We start from the raw sequence: 16,985 nt of genomic DNA, 5'->3' as shown, positions 1-16,985 counted from the left end.
TAACTTGATTTTCAAAGTTTCTCACAAAGGAAAGAGCATGTTCACGTGTATTAAGATGGCATTTACACTATCCAGTTATTTTCCAGAAATTAGACTAAAAACATGCAAAAATACAATAAACACTAACAACACTTTCAAGGGATTTGTTTATTTTTGGTTTACAAACAAAGGCACCCAATATTTCTGTTTATGTCTTATAAAAGCTCGCAGATTTAGCATTTGTTTCCAAACATCTGTTCCTACAGCAGAGAAAAACATTACAGGAAAATGTAATTTTTTTCCTGGTCCCAAATCTAAATACTAGTAACTGTTAACTGATCATGTTGTTTCAGACTGCTCTTCTTCCTATTTAACCAACTGGAATACCTCCTGTAACTTGCTAGTCAGTACAATGAGTCTAGCTTACTGTATCAAAATACAGTTCCAGTATATTTTTGATCAACATCCGTTATGTGCAAACACTGGTATGAAGAACTGCAAGAGAACAGGGTTCTGATATGGAAAAAAAAACCCGCAGTTTCATATAGAATTTCACAGACTGACCACAGGAAGTGACAAAACTAATGTAGTAAATGTGACACAATCTGTTGTCAGTTAAATAGGATGACTGGTGAATTTTTGTAAGTTACCAATAGTGCACAGAACCACGGTCTCCAAAGAGGCGAAGAAAATCTGGGTTTCTAAATTGGCAAATGTTTAAAGAGTAGAGGTTAAATATCCTTATATTTAAAGTAATCCTTTTCTTTGTTATTTATTCAAAAGAATAGATTTCTAAGCAGTGTTTTGGACCAGAAAGAATCAGTTCATTGGCTTCATAGTTCTCAGTATTAACAAATCAACATTAAAAGTATCATATATAGTAGTTATAAACAACCAAAATTCCCAAGTGAATTGCTTCACAGAATCATTTTCAGAATATGATGTATTTGTCTTTTGCAAACTTCAGCCACATGCCAACATGGGACAAGGGGTGTCATTGGATAGTAGGCACCTCTGAAATAAAGTCTACAATGCAGGAACGCTTGAGCATACTTTCAGGTCTAGTAATATACTTGGGGAGGCAACTAAAAGTGTAATACACCTAATGTATTTGTTAAAGTGTAACATCTTCAGTCACAGAAGCCATAATTTATTTTCAGCCACAGTCAGAGGTCTCTCACACAAGGTGTGGTCCTAGACCATTTAGGCTTTTCATCACTAGCTTTATATATACACAGGTAGTTTTAAAAAGGAATTACAGCTTAACTACTTACTACAGAATATTTAGCTTCAGCAAGGAAGCCATTATCTTTTCAAAATGAGATATACACCTGCACGAAAGGTGTTCTCTTTAAAGTAAGAGTTTTCACAAAAATAGCAAAATAAGTTCTTTACATACTTAATTCAAATAGGACAAAAAACTACCGAGGGCAAGTATAATGTAGTTCTTGTGTGATTAAGTCATTATTTGCCTTTCCAAGCAGATTCAAGAACATATTAATCAGTATAAACTGATTTTAATGAACAAACACTGGGCAAGGGTGCTGGTCAGTGCATCAATTAGAGGAACATTACAGTGTTCTCAGATAGAATTCTGTGCAACCAAAATTTAAAGGGATCTTCACGTATTGCCTTAAACAAGGATTCAATCTTTTCTTACAACTTGCTATTTTTACAAATGTTTTCCCTACTGAAACAAAGTAACATGCAGAAAAAACAGACTTTTTTTCAGATTTAAACCTAATAATTTAGTTAAAAGATAGATGGAAGAATTGTTAACATACTTTCATTTTGAAGAAGCAAGGTGCATCTTGCTCTGCTTGCCCAGTGAAATGAGAGGTTTTACTGGGGCAGGGATGAGAAAGTATGCTTATGTATTGGTGGTGTCCATGCATCAAATTTCATAGCTCAGAGATTTAAAAAATTATTAATTCATGAATTATTTGCTAACATTGCTTAGAATTTAAAAACAGGTATATCTCTTAATGAAAGCATACAGTTTTGTCCAACTACTATTACCAGTAATATAAATAGCAACTAAGCATAATAAATTCCTTTCAAATACATTTACCTTTTGAAGTCAGAAGTGTAACAATCAAGTGCTGGCTCTGTGTTCTCAATAAAAATCATTAAAAAAAGAGGACGGTCAATGACTTTATTTTTGCCCCCCTCAGGGTTACATTTCCTTTTATCTACTCAATGACAGGATCAATTCTGCTTTCACAGAAGCAAATTGTTCATGCTGAAATAAATGCAAGTTGGACGCAGCCAGTTTTAGCACAGAACTGAATCACTAAGTGCGTTCTGAAGATCAGATTGGACAAAAGGCCTTTCAGTAATTAAGGAAGGTTGGGTGGGGTTTTTTTTCCGTTTAAAGCAAAGTAGGCACCATTGTTGCATCCCTACTTTGACAAGGGAAGAAGTAGTGAAAAGTAAAGACAAATTTAAAAAGTCCTCAAATAATTTTTTTCAGGAGATCCACCATCATTTATACACTTTTGCAACTTGTATAACCCTTGGTAATTTAGAAAAATTTCAAATAAATAGGTCTACAGCAACTAGCAACTACTAAGTCAATATTTATCTTGCTCAATGTGGAGTAAAACTTAAAAAAAATCATGTTAAGGCAGATTTCAAACAAACATGTTCCAAATTGCACAGTTATGTTGGTCAGTGGTCTAAAATGTTTTCTCCAGGTCAAAGAGTTAAAGTTATTTAAATGCTTGTCTAATGCCAATTCACCCTGGCACTTGACCATTTTACTTTCCTCTGTTTCCAGGAAGATACACAACTAACATTACATATACCATACTGTATATTTCGCACTCCAATTTAAGATGAAATTATGCTTTTACAAAATGTGAGATGACTACATGTTACAGGCTTTGTGCAGTTAGACCACCATATGCATAGACGTCCTAATGCTAAATTTTCTTCTTCAGTATCTCATAGTACTGGAGGCTCTGAAGTAGGAGAGGAACTTGTAACACAGACTAACCACAAAGTACCAGATATTTCTTGCCATTTGTGATCTTGCAATAAAGATACGCCAGATGAGGATCACAAGAACTGTATTGAAGCCATAGCGTATATTCCTTAACCTAGGGAAAAACAAAAGAAATAATTAAAAGCCAAGGTATCAAGACTTACAGGAAAAAAGAACACTCTAAAAATTAACTTCTAAGGTAGAATTTAATTTGTTCATCTATTCATCTCAAGATAGATTATGAGTGGTATTAAGTGAATGATGGAAGTAAGCTGGTAAGTGAAGGACCAAACAGATAAGGCTTTTCCATAGTTCACTGCTGAAAAGTAGAACACATGAAAACTAAGGAAAAGAGCCAGCCCTGTAACTAACCACATGTACTTCTGCTTTATAGCTGCTTGATAAAAATCTCTTAAAGCCAAGGTCACACACACGGTAACTTACCTATAGAAGGCTGCCATCCACCCCAAAGACAAGGAAATATTTAACACTATGAACTCCCCTCCACATATTGAAAACTTTATGTATGTGGAAGTAACTCCCCCTGCCACTGACAAAAAAAACCCACATCATAGTATTTTCCAGCCACAGAGCTTGGAGTCTTCACTGCAATTTTAAACTCATTCCTTCTCGGGAACTATATTTAAAAGATTAGGAGAAACTAAGTGTCCTTTTAGGGAAACTGTGACTTTTAGCAATCTTCTCACATGTAAAGATGGAAGCTTCAAGACAAACAGCAACCAGAATTTGCTCAGATTACTTAGAAACAGAGTAATCCCTTTGGTTCAGTGGATCATGACAATCTGTATTTTAAAGGCAGCTCTTTTTAAGGAAATACTCACTGCCCTTATCTTCTTTTACACGTAGGCTGGGTGTTACTATAGCCAGACCTTCCTCTAGTAGGAAGGTCTACCTTCCTTCCTTATTTATAGGAAAAACAGTGTAGTTCAGATTAGTTAGAATTGAGAGCTAGATGGTAACAGAAGAGACCAACTTAATACCTCAGAGTAAGTATATGTTAGAATCTAAACCTCTTGCAAAATAATCCACTTATAAACAGAGAGCTAGGGGCAACCAGATGCTGTTCCAATACATAACTATTTCTCATGTTATTTTTGGTATGATCCTTTGTACAAAGAATGGCAACTGTATGATAACTCCTATGCATTTAACAGCATCTAAATTTAAAAAAAAAAATCAGAAGGGGACACCTCTTCAGCTATCCCTACCATTCTCAAAGATTACCATCTTTCAAAAGTGTATTTGAGATTGTAACGTATCATGCCAATCCACTCTACAACTGCAAATCCTTGTCTTTAGAAGAATGACATAATTAATGACCTAGACCATTTCTCTCTGCACTATCAGGATAGCAGATGTGAAGTAGTATTGCAGAACAAGATTAATCACTTATTTCACTCTTTCAAGAGATAAATCAAGAAGTCTGTAACTGTCATTATGAATCAGCCAAGACCAAAACAAGGACAATTGTGCCAGTAAAATTCTGGACAGTAACAATGCATTAAAATTGGAAGAGTTAAGCCACAGATAAAAGGCTAAGAGAAGTAATCTTAGAGCAACAACATCAAAGTTTCCTGCTCTGAGGTGGAGAGTCCATGTCTGTTTACTCAACCTGCTTCAAAAGATCACATTCCCAGACAAAACAACTATTGTTCTATTAAACCTCCTTAACTGAACAAGCCATTCTGACCTTGTGTTACTGTGTACCTTTTTACCTTCCAAAAGATACTTGGGTAAAATCAGAAACCTGGATTACAGTATACGCTAGTGATCAGAGCTACAACCATAATCCCAGACTAATACTGTAACTATTAATACTGAGAGCAACTCAGAAGCAACAAATAGAACAAGAAAGATGACATCTGACTTCTTTAGAAAACACTTCAGACCACTGGACTGGAACAGAAGAATTCTGGAGGACCTAAACAGGTGCTATAAAGAACAATTAAGTCATGACATCGAAAAGCAAAACTTGACAAGGGCAGGAAAACACAGAAGATATAGACAAAGGAATATAAAAATTTATACTTACTTATTCAAGTGTTTCCTAGCTGCAGGGAGGCCAGACATTTCTTCATTCAGCACATATTTCTTCGTTCCCATGCAGTAGTTTTCCATGTATTCTGCCCAATGTAGTTGTCGAACATCAAAATTAAATGTCTGCATAAAATAAAAGCTTTCGCTGTTAGTTGCCTAAAAATTCACCTGCTATATGTAACAAAGGAAAAGAATAAATGCCTTTATACCAGATAATTCCAATTTCTTTGATGCAAGAAAGTTATCTTGTCCTTAATCATAAGAACAATCCAGATTTAGATCCCACTTTTGATTCAACCACCAGCTCATTATACTATCTCTTCCAAATTTCAACCATTTCATGCCTTATTTTTCCTCCTCAGCAGTAATATTCTTCCCCCCACTTCCAAGTGCACTGCTTTCCCATTTCATCTGTCTGTAAGAAATTCCACTCTAGAAACAATTTTCTATTATGTTGTTTCCTTTTAAGCAACAAAATAATTCTAATATGCTATAGAATAAACACTGCTCTGTGCCAAGTTCACTGTTTGATAAATGCAGAGTTCTTTTAGCTGTGCTTATAGTTGTACAGCTGTATTTTAAGAAGAGCCATGTGCATATCTTCCTCAGGAGAGGAAGTTACTACAGTAAATTCACAACTCAAGTTTTTCACTGATGTATTGATTTCCTCATCTCAAGATTCTACAATAAACAGCTATTTTAAGTCCCAATAAATACCAAGATTTTTCCTAGCAGGTTTTTAACTGTCAATTTTGTTTCAGGTAAAAGAATAGGCAAGATCATTACAGGAACAAGAGACAAGTAAACAGTTTTGTGCAGTGAAACTGTATTCAGCTTTAGAAGTTGTTATACATACACTATATCCCCAAGTCCATGCTTCCAAATAAGCTCCTTAACAGCATGGCAGGCGCGTTATAAGGTATGATGAAAAATAAACCCACTACAGTTCTGAAAACAATCCCTTAGTGAGTCTTTGTAATTTCACATTGTTTGTAAGTTAAAGGCCAGCATGTAGTTCTAGTAATGATACATACATGCTAAACAGCCTTCTAGTACTGGTAAAGTTATCAGAATCTCTCAATTAAACTTTATTTTCCATAATATATCATCATAGCAAGAATGTAGAAGTAAAGAAAGTAAAGTTTCAACCATTATTCAACTAGTTCTTTACTGCTATATGCACATCTTATTGAAAATTCAGCTATTTGAAAATACTAACAGTCCAAAGCTCTGGGGCTATTTTGGTTTTGTTTTTTAAACTTGTCCTGGACTCAAGTTGCTGGGGGAGGTGAGGCGGGGGGAGAAATCCTCTCCACACAAGAATCACCAAAAGCTATTCTATTTCTTACTTTTAGACAGTTTATTTGGAAGTTCAGTAGCTTTTCTTCAACTTAACTATAGAACTAGATTCTGGAAAACACATGAATAGGAAGGACATCTTAAAGATGACAAAACCGTTCCAAATGCAGAAGGGAATTTGAGTTTTTAAAACTGTAACTGATGATTTTTATCCTGCTGAATATTAACCAAACTGATAGCAGAAAGGAAGTTTAAACTCAGCTAAATGGGGTGGGGGGGCAGGGGGCACAGAAATAGATCTCAGTTGCAATAGTTCTCTATTTTAACACATACATGTATCTATCTTCCTGTGAAACATATTGGGGGGGGGGGGGTGCAGGGGACAACTCCTCCATTCCACTACAGCTTCACTATTGCACAAATATATTTTGAATAACTTTGAATGAATCCAGTAAGATCTGCGTAACTTTTCCCAGCCATATGAGGGGCGGCAAGGTGGGAATCCGGCAGCACACACGCATACATGCAGGTAAAGAAGGTAGCTTTCGTCAATACTAGTCACCAGGGTGAACCAGCTAGCCACACCCAGGCATTTCTGTTAGTTTAAGATTGGTAAACATAGTGCAAAAAGAGACTCACATAGATGGTCAGCAACCACACACAGCGGGAAGACTAAGACTTTTCCTTTGAGCTCTTTCATTCACTCTTACTCAGACCCTGCACTCAAGTTTTTGTTCTTCCTCTGCCACCTTCGGGACTCTTCTGACATCCTGCTTCCATTACACTTTTCCCCCCTGCATGAGGCAGTTTTAGTCACACAGCAAGAGTGTGCTTCAGAAAGTAGCGACAGAATTTACATTCACATTTCTTTTAACACACAGGCTCTCTGGCCAAAGCATGAAAAGGGTATATAAAAGTTGTTACTAGTTTAAAAACAAGCAAAAGAGTCCCTCAAAACCCACCTGCTGTTCCTCAGGAAAGAGACAGCAGTCAAGAAGTAAAGCCTTGTTTTATTCACGATATAGGTAACACCGTAACAGCTTGGCCACTTGGTTGATATATGGGCAACACCAGACCACGTGATCAGGCCACTCCAAAGACAACCATCTTTTACATCAGGCTTCCTTCAAGGGGCTCCTGCCCTTCCTCCTCTCTGATCTTATCACTGATCTAGCTCATAACACAGCCCTGGCACAACTGAACAGACGTGACAGGAATCTCCAGCACTAAGTTAGTACTAGGGTTAGCTCTACTTTACAGGAAGCAGCATTACCAGTTCATGTCCTTATTCAATCTTAAATCAATGAGCTTATATTTCATTTTCAGTCCCCATGCCCACGTCACACAGCTACTTGCCTTTTTGTCTTGGGGGTTTAGCTGGTTCATTAGCATAGTCATATTTTCAGTATTCCAGATCCAAGAATTGCTTGTAAAGTATTCTAATAACATCATGGCCTTATGAAGACGTGTTATTGTTTTCATCATCCTACAGTCCAAGGCATGGAATGTACAGGTTTACAGTGGTAAAGATTAGTTCAAACAAGAAAAAACAGACAGTAAGATTGTAAATTTTTTCCCCTCCAACCCCACACCCCTATGTTAACATATCCCATCTTGCTCTGTACCCAAAGCATGTTATATTAGATCAACAGGATGTTTCTGCATATTATTAAAGTGGACTTTGGCTGTCCAATCTTTGTATAGAATCAGAAATTATAGGACAGTCCTTTTTTCCTAATCCCACTTCCCAGTGCAATAAGTTTCTTCCCTAAAAAAAAAAGATTGTAGAGTCTTGTCTTCTGTTGGTAACTCTTGTTTTAGGACACAGACACAGAACACTTTTCACTTCAGCATACTGGAATAGCTGTACTGAACAATTTGACTTGATGAAAGAGTCAAATTGCACAGTGCAGAACATAGGCACATGACAACTTTAAGCAAGGGAGTAAGTTTCCCTGATCTTCCTGCACACTTGCAAGACCAGATCTCTGTAACAAAACAAAATTGGTTTATCATGGTCACTAAGAGATCAAGGCTTAAAGCCACCAGAAATATGGCTTAGCCCCTTAACCTTACTGTTACTGCAGCAAAGGGCAGGAAAATATTTAAGGGCACAGACAGACCATAGCAGATCCTGCTAGTTAGGTGGTCAGTTCTATGCTACTTCACAATATGCAGAAATACCTTCCATCACCCCTTATTATGCAGAAGAAGCAGCTCTACCAAAACCATCACTTGGACTACAGAGAAATTGTAAGGATCAATTTGGACAAGCTTCTCTTTGATCAGACTATCTGAAGTGGACCCAAAAAATGTGAGTCATCCAGTCTCTCAGATGCAAAGTTCCAACATTTATGACAAGAAAATTGTTTCAAGTGTTACAGTGCTGGAGATGGTCACTCAATTTTCCTAAGTACTAACTAGTACCACATAATCTAATGCTATTAAATTCCTGCTTTGGGTGCTTGAGGCATTTCCATCTCACAGAACTGCTTCCAATTTGATCCTTATAGCAGGATACACTGATTATTTTAAGCACAGGGGGCAAAGGGGAAGGGAAGGCAAAGAAAGCAGAACCCAGCACTAACAGGAAATGGCTTTCTGAAGGTAAGTATTGCTTCTGTGAACTGTATTGAACAAAAAAACCACCAATTTTTCTCTGAAAGCTGCCTTGATGCATTTGTACTTGTAGAAGGGATATAGCACATTGTCCTAGAAACTCTTCTAAAGAAAGTATTTTGCATCGCATCAGTGTCCCCTACTGTCACTAATGGCTGGCATCTCAGTATCTAAGAGAATATCAGAACTGCCTCTTTTTCTTCTCATGAAATGGAGCAATACAAATTGCAGAGACCACTGAAAAAGCAGAGTATCTCTAAAGCACAAAAAGCACAAATATTTTTCCTTAAACCCCATAGGAACTTATCTACAGAGTACAATTCAGACTTGTATTCAAATTTTAGACCACCAGCTAGTTTTATTAGTAGATATTTCTAGATGCTTTAAAACACCTGTTTATAGTTTCACCAGTTGGGCAAGGTGGCAACAGTGGGAGCTGAGCTGAACCAGAGTTCCTCTGATTCAAAAATAATTAGGAATCTAGACTGTGCATCCATAACATACCCTGTGCTAACAAGACAGAACTGAACATTAAAAAAAAGCATAATAGTTAAGTCAAAAAATTCAGAAAAGAACTCAAAACTTGGAAAGCAAAGATATCACTGGTCAGGTAAGCCAGAAAGACCTCATAGCAAAATGGCCTGGACAAAAATAGTGCCAAACAGGACACGGTGGCTAAGTGCTTAGACTTTTTGCAGAGGTCTGTCCACTGACAGTCTTAAGATTATTTAACTTAGTTGATTTGCCCTGTTGTGCCTCCCCAATTTGTGTTCTTATGCTAAGGTGGAAGAGCAGCTGAGTTTTAGTTAGAGTGCTTAGACTACTGCACTTGTGCCCCTGCAAAATACTAAATAGTGCAAATGAATATCTGATTAGACAAGTGTAGATTTTGAGCTTGTTACTGGCCACTGACATTGGTTTTCACTCTTTTCTGTAAACAAAAACTAAACTAAATTTAAACTAATGTAAAGACTAACCTCTGCTGGGAATCTTGCTGTCTCTGCTTATGGATATAGTTTTAAAGCATAGCTAAGCTGATTTAAAAAAAAAAAAAATCAAGTGGCTAAGAAGAGTTCTTCTACCTCAGCTGCAGATTTTTTCCCTCCCTCCAACTCAAACTGGATTTAGTGACTGGCCACAGAACCAGCTGATTCAATTCACCAGTGGAAAATTTTTTTTTTTTTCTTTGTAGGGTTAGTTTCTTGATCTATCAGCCAAAAGAATCAAATGTCTCCATATTCTCTCAACTGCTAGATCAATTACAAAGTTGGCAGAAGAGGACCAACTTTCTTGGTGACGGCTTGTTAGTTTGCACTAAATCAACATGAAACTACACTTTTTTTTTTTTTAAAGAAAAAGTAGTATGGTAACAGCCTCATATTCAGAGGTGTCAGCAATGAGTGTCATTTAGTGGACACATAGCTCTGGCAGACTAAGTTTTATAACTTCAATGGCACCATATTCCTCCTGCAAATGGGAATACACACACGACTCAAAAAAGAGCATGTATACACACAATGGAACTTTCTTTCTCAACCTGAAGTTTTGAAATATATACTTCACAGGTTGTTCCAGAGATAGCCATTGAATACAAGTCATAAATATCAAAGCCATATATAACCAGTCAGTATAATATCAAGCATTGTATCACACCTTCTTCATAAGCTGAAGACAGAAAAAAAAGTCAGACCTGCTTATCATCATAAAGAACTGAACACTAGCAGCAGTCAGCAAGTCAGTGTGACAGCATGCAAGACTTTCACCTAGATACTAAGTGGAATTTTGCCTCTACTAGGCAGCCCTTACTGCCATTAACACAAAATACAACAGTTTGAGAAGCTCATCACAGGAATTAAGTTTTAAGCAATAGTTAATTCAATTACCTGTAAGTTCGGTGAGCATGTTTCTACACCAGACAATCGAAAGTGACCTGGCTTAAGGCTGTGACTGCATTTTGAAGAAGTCTTACACACAACCTATTGTCTCCAGGCTAAAAACAGTTCTGATGCTAAATACAGACTGATCCTTCAGTGGATCTACAGGCTGCCAAACTGCAAGTCTCCACATAATAAATAAATTACCTCTAATGCTTTTTTTTTTTAAAAAGGATTCCTCTAAAATACATACAACAAGCTTTCAAATTCACCTTTGTTCAGATTTTCATTTGGCTGTAAATTTTGAAGTGTAAGACATAGTACTGGAATTCTTATCTTTCCAGCAGCTCTGTGGTTCCTTTAAGTGAACAACTTAAAGTGCTTCCACAAGGGAAAACCATATTGATCTATTCAATGGAAGTGTACTCTTTACTCAGTTACTGTCTTACAAACCAGAAATGTGAAAGGTGCTTCATGTTAAGTTTTAAGCAGCTTTAAATTGAAATGATAGATATGAAATTATGTCCTTTACACCTCCCTACATACATCAACCACACCTTCCCTTCAGCTTTCTAAGAAGCAGTAACAGAAAATGAATTGCTGGAGAAATCCCTGAATTACAACTTTAAATATTTCATGCCACGTTCTGTTCTTCCAGAGTAATTGGAAAGATCTGCTGGGTGTGTGTTTTAAAGGCTTTAAGATTTCAATATACTGGATTGTTTTTAAATAACATATGGTTCTGTTGTGGTAAGCACTATGCAAAGTTACAAGAGAGAACTACGCCTTATATTAAAGTTAATTAGACAATTAATAAGCTTTGCTACACAACTAAGTATATATGGCAAGCTACTGACAACACTATCCTTAAACTTGGATGCTAAGGATTATCACCACTATTTATGTAACTGCACAATGCTATAACAGTCTTAAGTATTCAGTATAAAATACTAAATCTTCATTATGCCAATCCTTACTGTACATGTTCTTTCTATAAAATTTGGAAGAAATATTATATGCATTATTTCTTCCTTCCCTTTCCTTAACTGTTAATATTATCAGAGAATTGCTAAATTCAAGAACCTTCAAATAGATGCAAAACCAGCAGATTTCCATCTCACTAAAAACATTGCTTCCACAAGTGAGGTGCAAAACAATGATTTCATATTGCAGAAAGACTTCAACAGGTAAGTTTAAAAAAACCCAACCCCGAACAGGAAGATTTTTTTTTGTTATTATGTACATAATCCTTTAGCTCTGAAGGGTCATAGGCCTGATCTATTTCTTCCACTTGTTAAAAATTTCTCATTCAGTTGCAGTACAATATCCTGACAGTATGACAACAGTGCAGTTAAACCTACACAGTAATTTCATTGCTTAGAGTTTTTCCTACATTGTACACAATAAAGACCTCAGAAGTATATTCAGACTCAGCACACAGAGGGCAGGCCATTGACCACATAAGGTCAAGTTAGCACAGTATTTGAATTTTCTTGTGCTGATTTTACTACATTTTTACTATACTGCTCAAGTTTTTCTGCTAAATCATGGTGGAAAAGGTCACATTTTAGATTAAGCCAGCCCTTCTTCACTCAGAACAGCATTATATCGAGTTTAGGAATCTCCAACAATGTTTCTAAGGCTTTAGAAGTTTCCTAGTACATGCCACCTGGTAATTAAAACCATTCTGTCAAATAGACAGAATGACCACAGCAACAGTAGTACATCCCTATACAATGACTGTCTCCAGCCCATCAGTTAAAGCAGCTTTCAAAGTACTTTGAGCCAGAAGACTAAAAAAAGTAGAAGAGTAAAGATCTGTCTCAAATTTCTTCTATTATTAAACAACACAAGAAGCCCATTAGAATTTAACACTGCATGTCTTGCTTGCGTCTATATATTTATTTGCTTCTACTGCTCCTATTGCAGGCTCCTATTTTTTAAATGCTTAAAAAAAAGAGCACTATATAATGAAAGCTATATTCCTGTAAGTGGGCTGGGTATCAAACACTTTTCTTTCAAGTGCATTTGAGTAACCTTAATGACTGAACAATAGCTTGTTTTAGATCAATCTCCCATCTTTCCTCCAAACTGGAAATCTTGTGCATGATAGGAAACTCACCCACCCACTGTTATATTAAACTAATTAGGAATACCCATATCAGTAATACTTGACAGGCTAGAAAAATACATATTTAATGTCACCAGTTGTACTAATACTGATTAAAGTTCTAAATTCCATCTTTAGACATCAAGTAAGAACTCCAGGAAAAGCAAAAACAAGATTCAACATTCCTAGTGTTACAATATAAAACTGCTAAGACTGTTCTAAACAACATGATTATTCACAGCCTTGTTTTACTCCCACTGATCAAATACTTAAAAAACTAGACACCTTTTAAAGACTGACAGTGTTCTGGCAGTACTACTTCCTAACCATTTGAAAGACAGTAGGTTGGCATTTATAGTATAACTATTTTTAGAGAGTGATGAAGTCTTCACATCTGTCAGGGAATTTCTATCTATTTTTATTAAGAATAACTTAAAATTGCAGAATAACCTAAGAGGTAGGAACTTGTACGTTCAATACCTTCTTTTGATCTGAAGAGCTTACATCTCTTTAATGTGGGAAGATTACTATACAGGCACAGCCTCCTGCCACTACTGTTGCTGTGAGTATTACACTATGAGTAGGCTTGGAACAACAGAACCCAAGGCAGTTTAGAAGTTTTCTCCTACAAACCACTTACTTGGCTTCCTTCTACTGATCCAGTGCCAAGTCTGTTACATAACTTTTCCCTCCTTGTAAGACAGACCTAGACTACAGGACAATGAATGAATACTCACTTGTGTTAATAGTGGAGATTTTATAGAGTCTGAAGACAAATACTTTTGAAAACATAACATGTATGCAGTGAGTTAAATTCATATGGCTTGGCAAATCTGAAACAAATTGAAGTGACATCTTATATTCCTTCCACTTAATAGTTTGGCCTATTTAGCAGAGCTATGCCATTTTCACCACATAAGAAGTTAGCCAGATAGTAGTGTAAGTATTATAAACTGAATGGAATGTTGAGATGATACAAACCAACATACCAGATCAAGTTGTATCATCTACAGGAATAACCCGCAATTATTAACTGTGTCTCCCATTCCATTTTCAGTTTATAATAGCAACAACAATCTTAATGCAAGCCACTTCCTGGAGTTTAATGACTGACTAGGATTCTGATCCGAGACATATCTTGGACAACATTGTTGAGCCAGTCATTAATCTCTTAGAAACGCCACCACTGGATTGTTATTGCTGATAGTTAGTAAATCTAGATAGTGCCCATGCCATGTCTTCTTCAAAAGTCTCCACCACCTTACCAGCAAGGTATTTTTAGCCCTGTCCTTCTTACCATGGTTTATGACCTGTCAATCTGAGCAAAAGATCGTGCAAAAATGCAGGCATTGTATGGCTGACTGCAGTCCAATATTGACACAAGAGAGGGTTGGATTGTAAACTAAAGTCAGGGTGCCTTACTGCACCTTCTAATGGATTTATCTTGAAATTCAAATTAATGTGGTGTCCTGTAGGAAAAAATAAGGATCAACATATTTTGAATATTTATTATCCAAGAACAAACATCACTTGCTAGATCTTGTAATTCTGTTTACCTTGACTACTCAAACCCCTAAACTACCCAACAAAAACATCCTCATTTTTGCTAGAAAGTTCAAAGTCACTTTGAATTCAAGGACCTGTTCTCAGGAAAAAAAGGCTGAGTTTTAGTCACAAAGCATTCAGGGGAAGAAAAAGTTAAAAAAATAATAAATATACATCATAGTGTAAGCATAGCTTTGTTTAAAAGTCAGAGGAACAGACAAGACAGAGCTAGTCACCGTTACCTTGGGCTTCTTCCAGTAATCCTGAGGTAGATATCATATAGGAATGCTGGGGCCTTATGGCTTACAGCAATCCAGTAGTGATATAAAAGGTGATTGGAAGTTAGATTTACATTGGGCCGTCTGAAGGCCTGTTCGAGAGGATTCCTCTTGAAAGTAGAAATTACATGATATTCTGAGAAAGAAAAGTTGCGTAACAGCTTTGATAATAACCATGTAAAATTTAATGGTTTTCAAAGTACATTACAGTGTACAATATTTACTTCAGTATGTTATTTAAATAGCCACCCTAACTCATCTACAATCCACAGAAACTAAAAGAGTCATAAGCTTTTAACCTAGAATACTGTTAAACTGGTTCTTATTATAACCAAGAGATCTTTTATGCCTTCATCTTCAGTATCATATTTTATTGTAGCTTCTCTCTTTCTGTTCCTCTTCCCTACCTTAGAAGTTGTTGATTTCAAAAATTCACAGCAATTTCAGCTTATATAGCACGTAAAGCTATTTAAATAGTCATCTATAATTCATGAAGAAGGCTATTCTAATCTCTTGTGTAAAGAGTAATTTAAAAATGGACTGAGGACTTTGCAAGCATCTGAAGTGCATTTCAAATGACATTTTTAAACAACTTATCCATATTTAAGCATTAAGAAAAAAGCAATTAGGATGGGACTCCATAAGAAACTCCTGCTGACACCTGAAAATATTCAGCATATATGCAGGATCAGTGTCTTAAAGTTACGTTGAAATTCACCTCATCTTTGTAATTATCTCTTGTAACTTTATGCTGTTGTTATAGACAGTATTTAAATACCCTGATTCAAATTGGGATATAAATGAAGTCAGCAATTTACCAAATTTGGCTGAAGCAATAATGTTTATAAATACAGATACATATAAAATGGGCAAAAGCAAGTAAAAAGCATAGAGAAAGTAGTCAATAGAAATAAAATAGATTTAAGTATTTAAATTAACTGAAAGAAAAAATAAGAACTCTATTTCTAAAAAACTGAAAGCTAACGAACAGCTTTACCATGCCAGTCAGCTTGTATTGCTATTTATAACAAAAACTATTCCAAAGCTTTTGGCACGTCAGTTATACTCTAGTCAGAATATCTAAGAGTTGAAAATAGGTGGCCATACTTTCTTAAAGATTACTTTTCCCTGTACATGAATAGTACATGAAAAGTCTCATGTAGCTATCTGAAGATTAAAAAGGCCACCTCAACAAACGATTAACTTGAGCCAAACACAAAGAGCTACACAAGTGCAAAACTATTACCATACCTCTCAATTATGCAGATATACAAAACATTAGTTGTGGGCTGTTTATCCATATGTATTTAGTAAAGTTGGCATTAAACCCCACATCACTACTGCTCCTCTGAGCAATGCTTTTCTCTGCACACTACCCACACTTTGAAGATTAGGCCATAGCAGCAACAAAACAGAAAAATCAGTTCTCCCATAGTTTAAGTTATAATGGAATTAAAAAAAACCCCAAGAACAAAATGAAACAGTGATAAAACCGTGATAATGCTACAAGGGGAGAGAATTAACAATGGAAGATAATGAAAAAGCACAATACACTGCAAAATTGAGAGGTATGGCTATCATACTAGTTTCAACAGTAAAAGTGCAATATGACCTACTGATTATAGCCTGTGCTTTTATTATTTGACCTTATTTTTCTATTAAAGCTTATGAAAAAAAGAAACACGGCATACCAACTTCACCCCAGTGGAAAGGATTGGTGCCACCTGTTGTACAGTTATACACCATGACATTTCTTGGTCTGGGGGGAAAAAGACAAAAGAGCAAGTTAGGAGGCAAACAACCTTTTAAAAACACAGACAGAAGACATACCCAGAGTTATCCTTTCCCTCAACAGCATCATTTACAAAAAGCAGAAAGCATCAGTCCTATGTTAGATTTTTTGCTTTCTCTATCATCTTCCAGTATTTTTCTCCTTCTTTAACTATCATATGTCTTTTCTTTCAGAGAAGGTGTCACCTACATTACTGTAGATTGTATTGATTACAACAAGGCCCAGGAAAGAATTTTAAGGCATAGCTTGTACAACAGTATCAGTAGATGCTGTCTTCCTCTCTGGCATAAGGAAGTTACACTTTGAGGGATTAATGCTGTTAGAACCTGTCCTGGTTTCGGCAGGGATAGAGTTAATTTCCTTCCTAGTAGCTGGTACAGTGCTGTGTTTTGGATTTAGGAGGAGAACAAAGTTGATAACGCACCGGTGTTTTAGTTGTTGCTAA

At 36.2% G+C, this 16,985-nt stretch overlaps 1 protein-coding gene across 4 annotated transcripts in view; it reads right to left on the bottom strand.

Annotated features, from left to right (window-relative positions):
- Positions 1–547: 547 nt before the first annotated feature.
- The window catches only part of FAR1 (fatty acyl-CoA reductase 1), a 28,407-nt gene continuing 11,969 nt past the window's right edge, over positions 548–16,985 (bottom strand). For 2 of the 4 annotated variants that reach the window (XM_009288842.2, XM_009288844.2), the window contains exons 7-11: positions 16,440–16,507; positions 14,223–14,394; positions 7,679–7,808; positions 5,019–5,146; positions 2,606–3,080 (exon numbers count right to left, since the gene is read on the bottom strand). In XM_009288842.2, coding sequence (XP_009287117.1) covers positions 2,918–3,080; positions 5,019–5,146; positions 7,679–7,808; positions 14,223–14,394; positions 16,440–16,507 — 661 coding nt within the window. In that variant the 3' untranslated portion in view covers positions 2,606–2,917. Of the gene's footprint in view, positions 3,081–5,018; positions 5,147–7,678; positions 7,809–14,222; positions 14,395–14,712; positions 14,885–16,439; positions 16,508–16,985 lie in introns of all 4 variants that reach the window. The other 2 variants (XM_009288841.1, XM_009288843.2) reach the window with 2 other exon arrangements.

Source organism: Aptenodytes forsteri, unplaced genomic scaffold, assembly GCF_000699145.1.
Source record: "Aptenodytes forsteri isolate BGI_AS27 unplaced genomic scaffold, ASM69914v1 Scaffold8, whole genome shotgun sequence".
NCBI classification, from domain to species: Eukaryota; Metazoa; Chordata; class Aves; order Sphenisciformes; family Spheniscidae; genus Aptenodytes; species Aptenodytes forsteri.
Note: the sequence above shows the minus strand (reverse complement) of the source record. Positions and strands in the feature narration are given on the sequence as shown.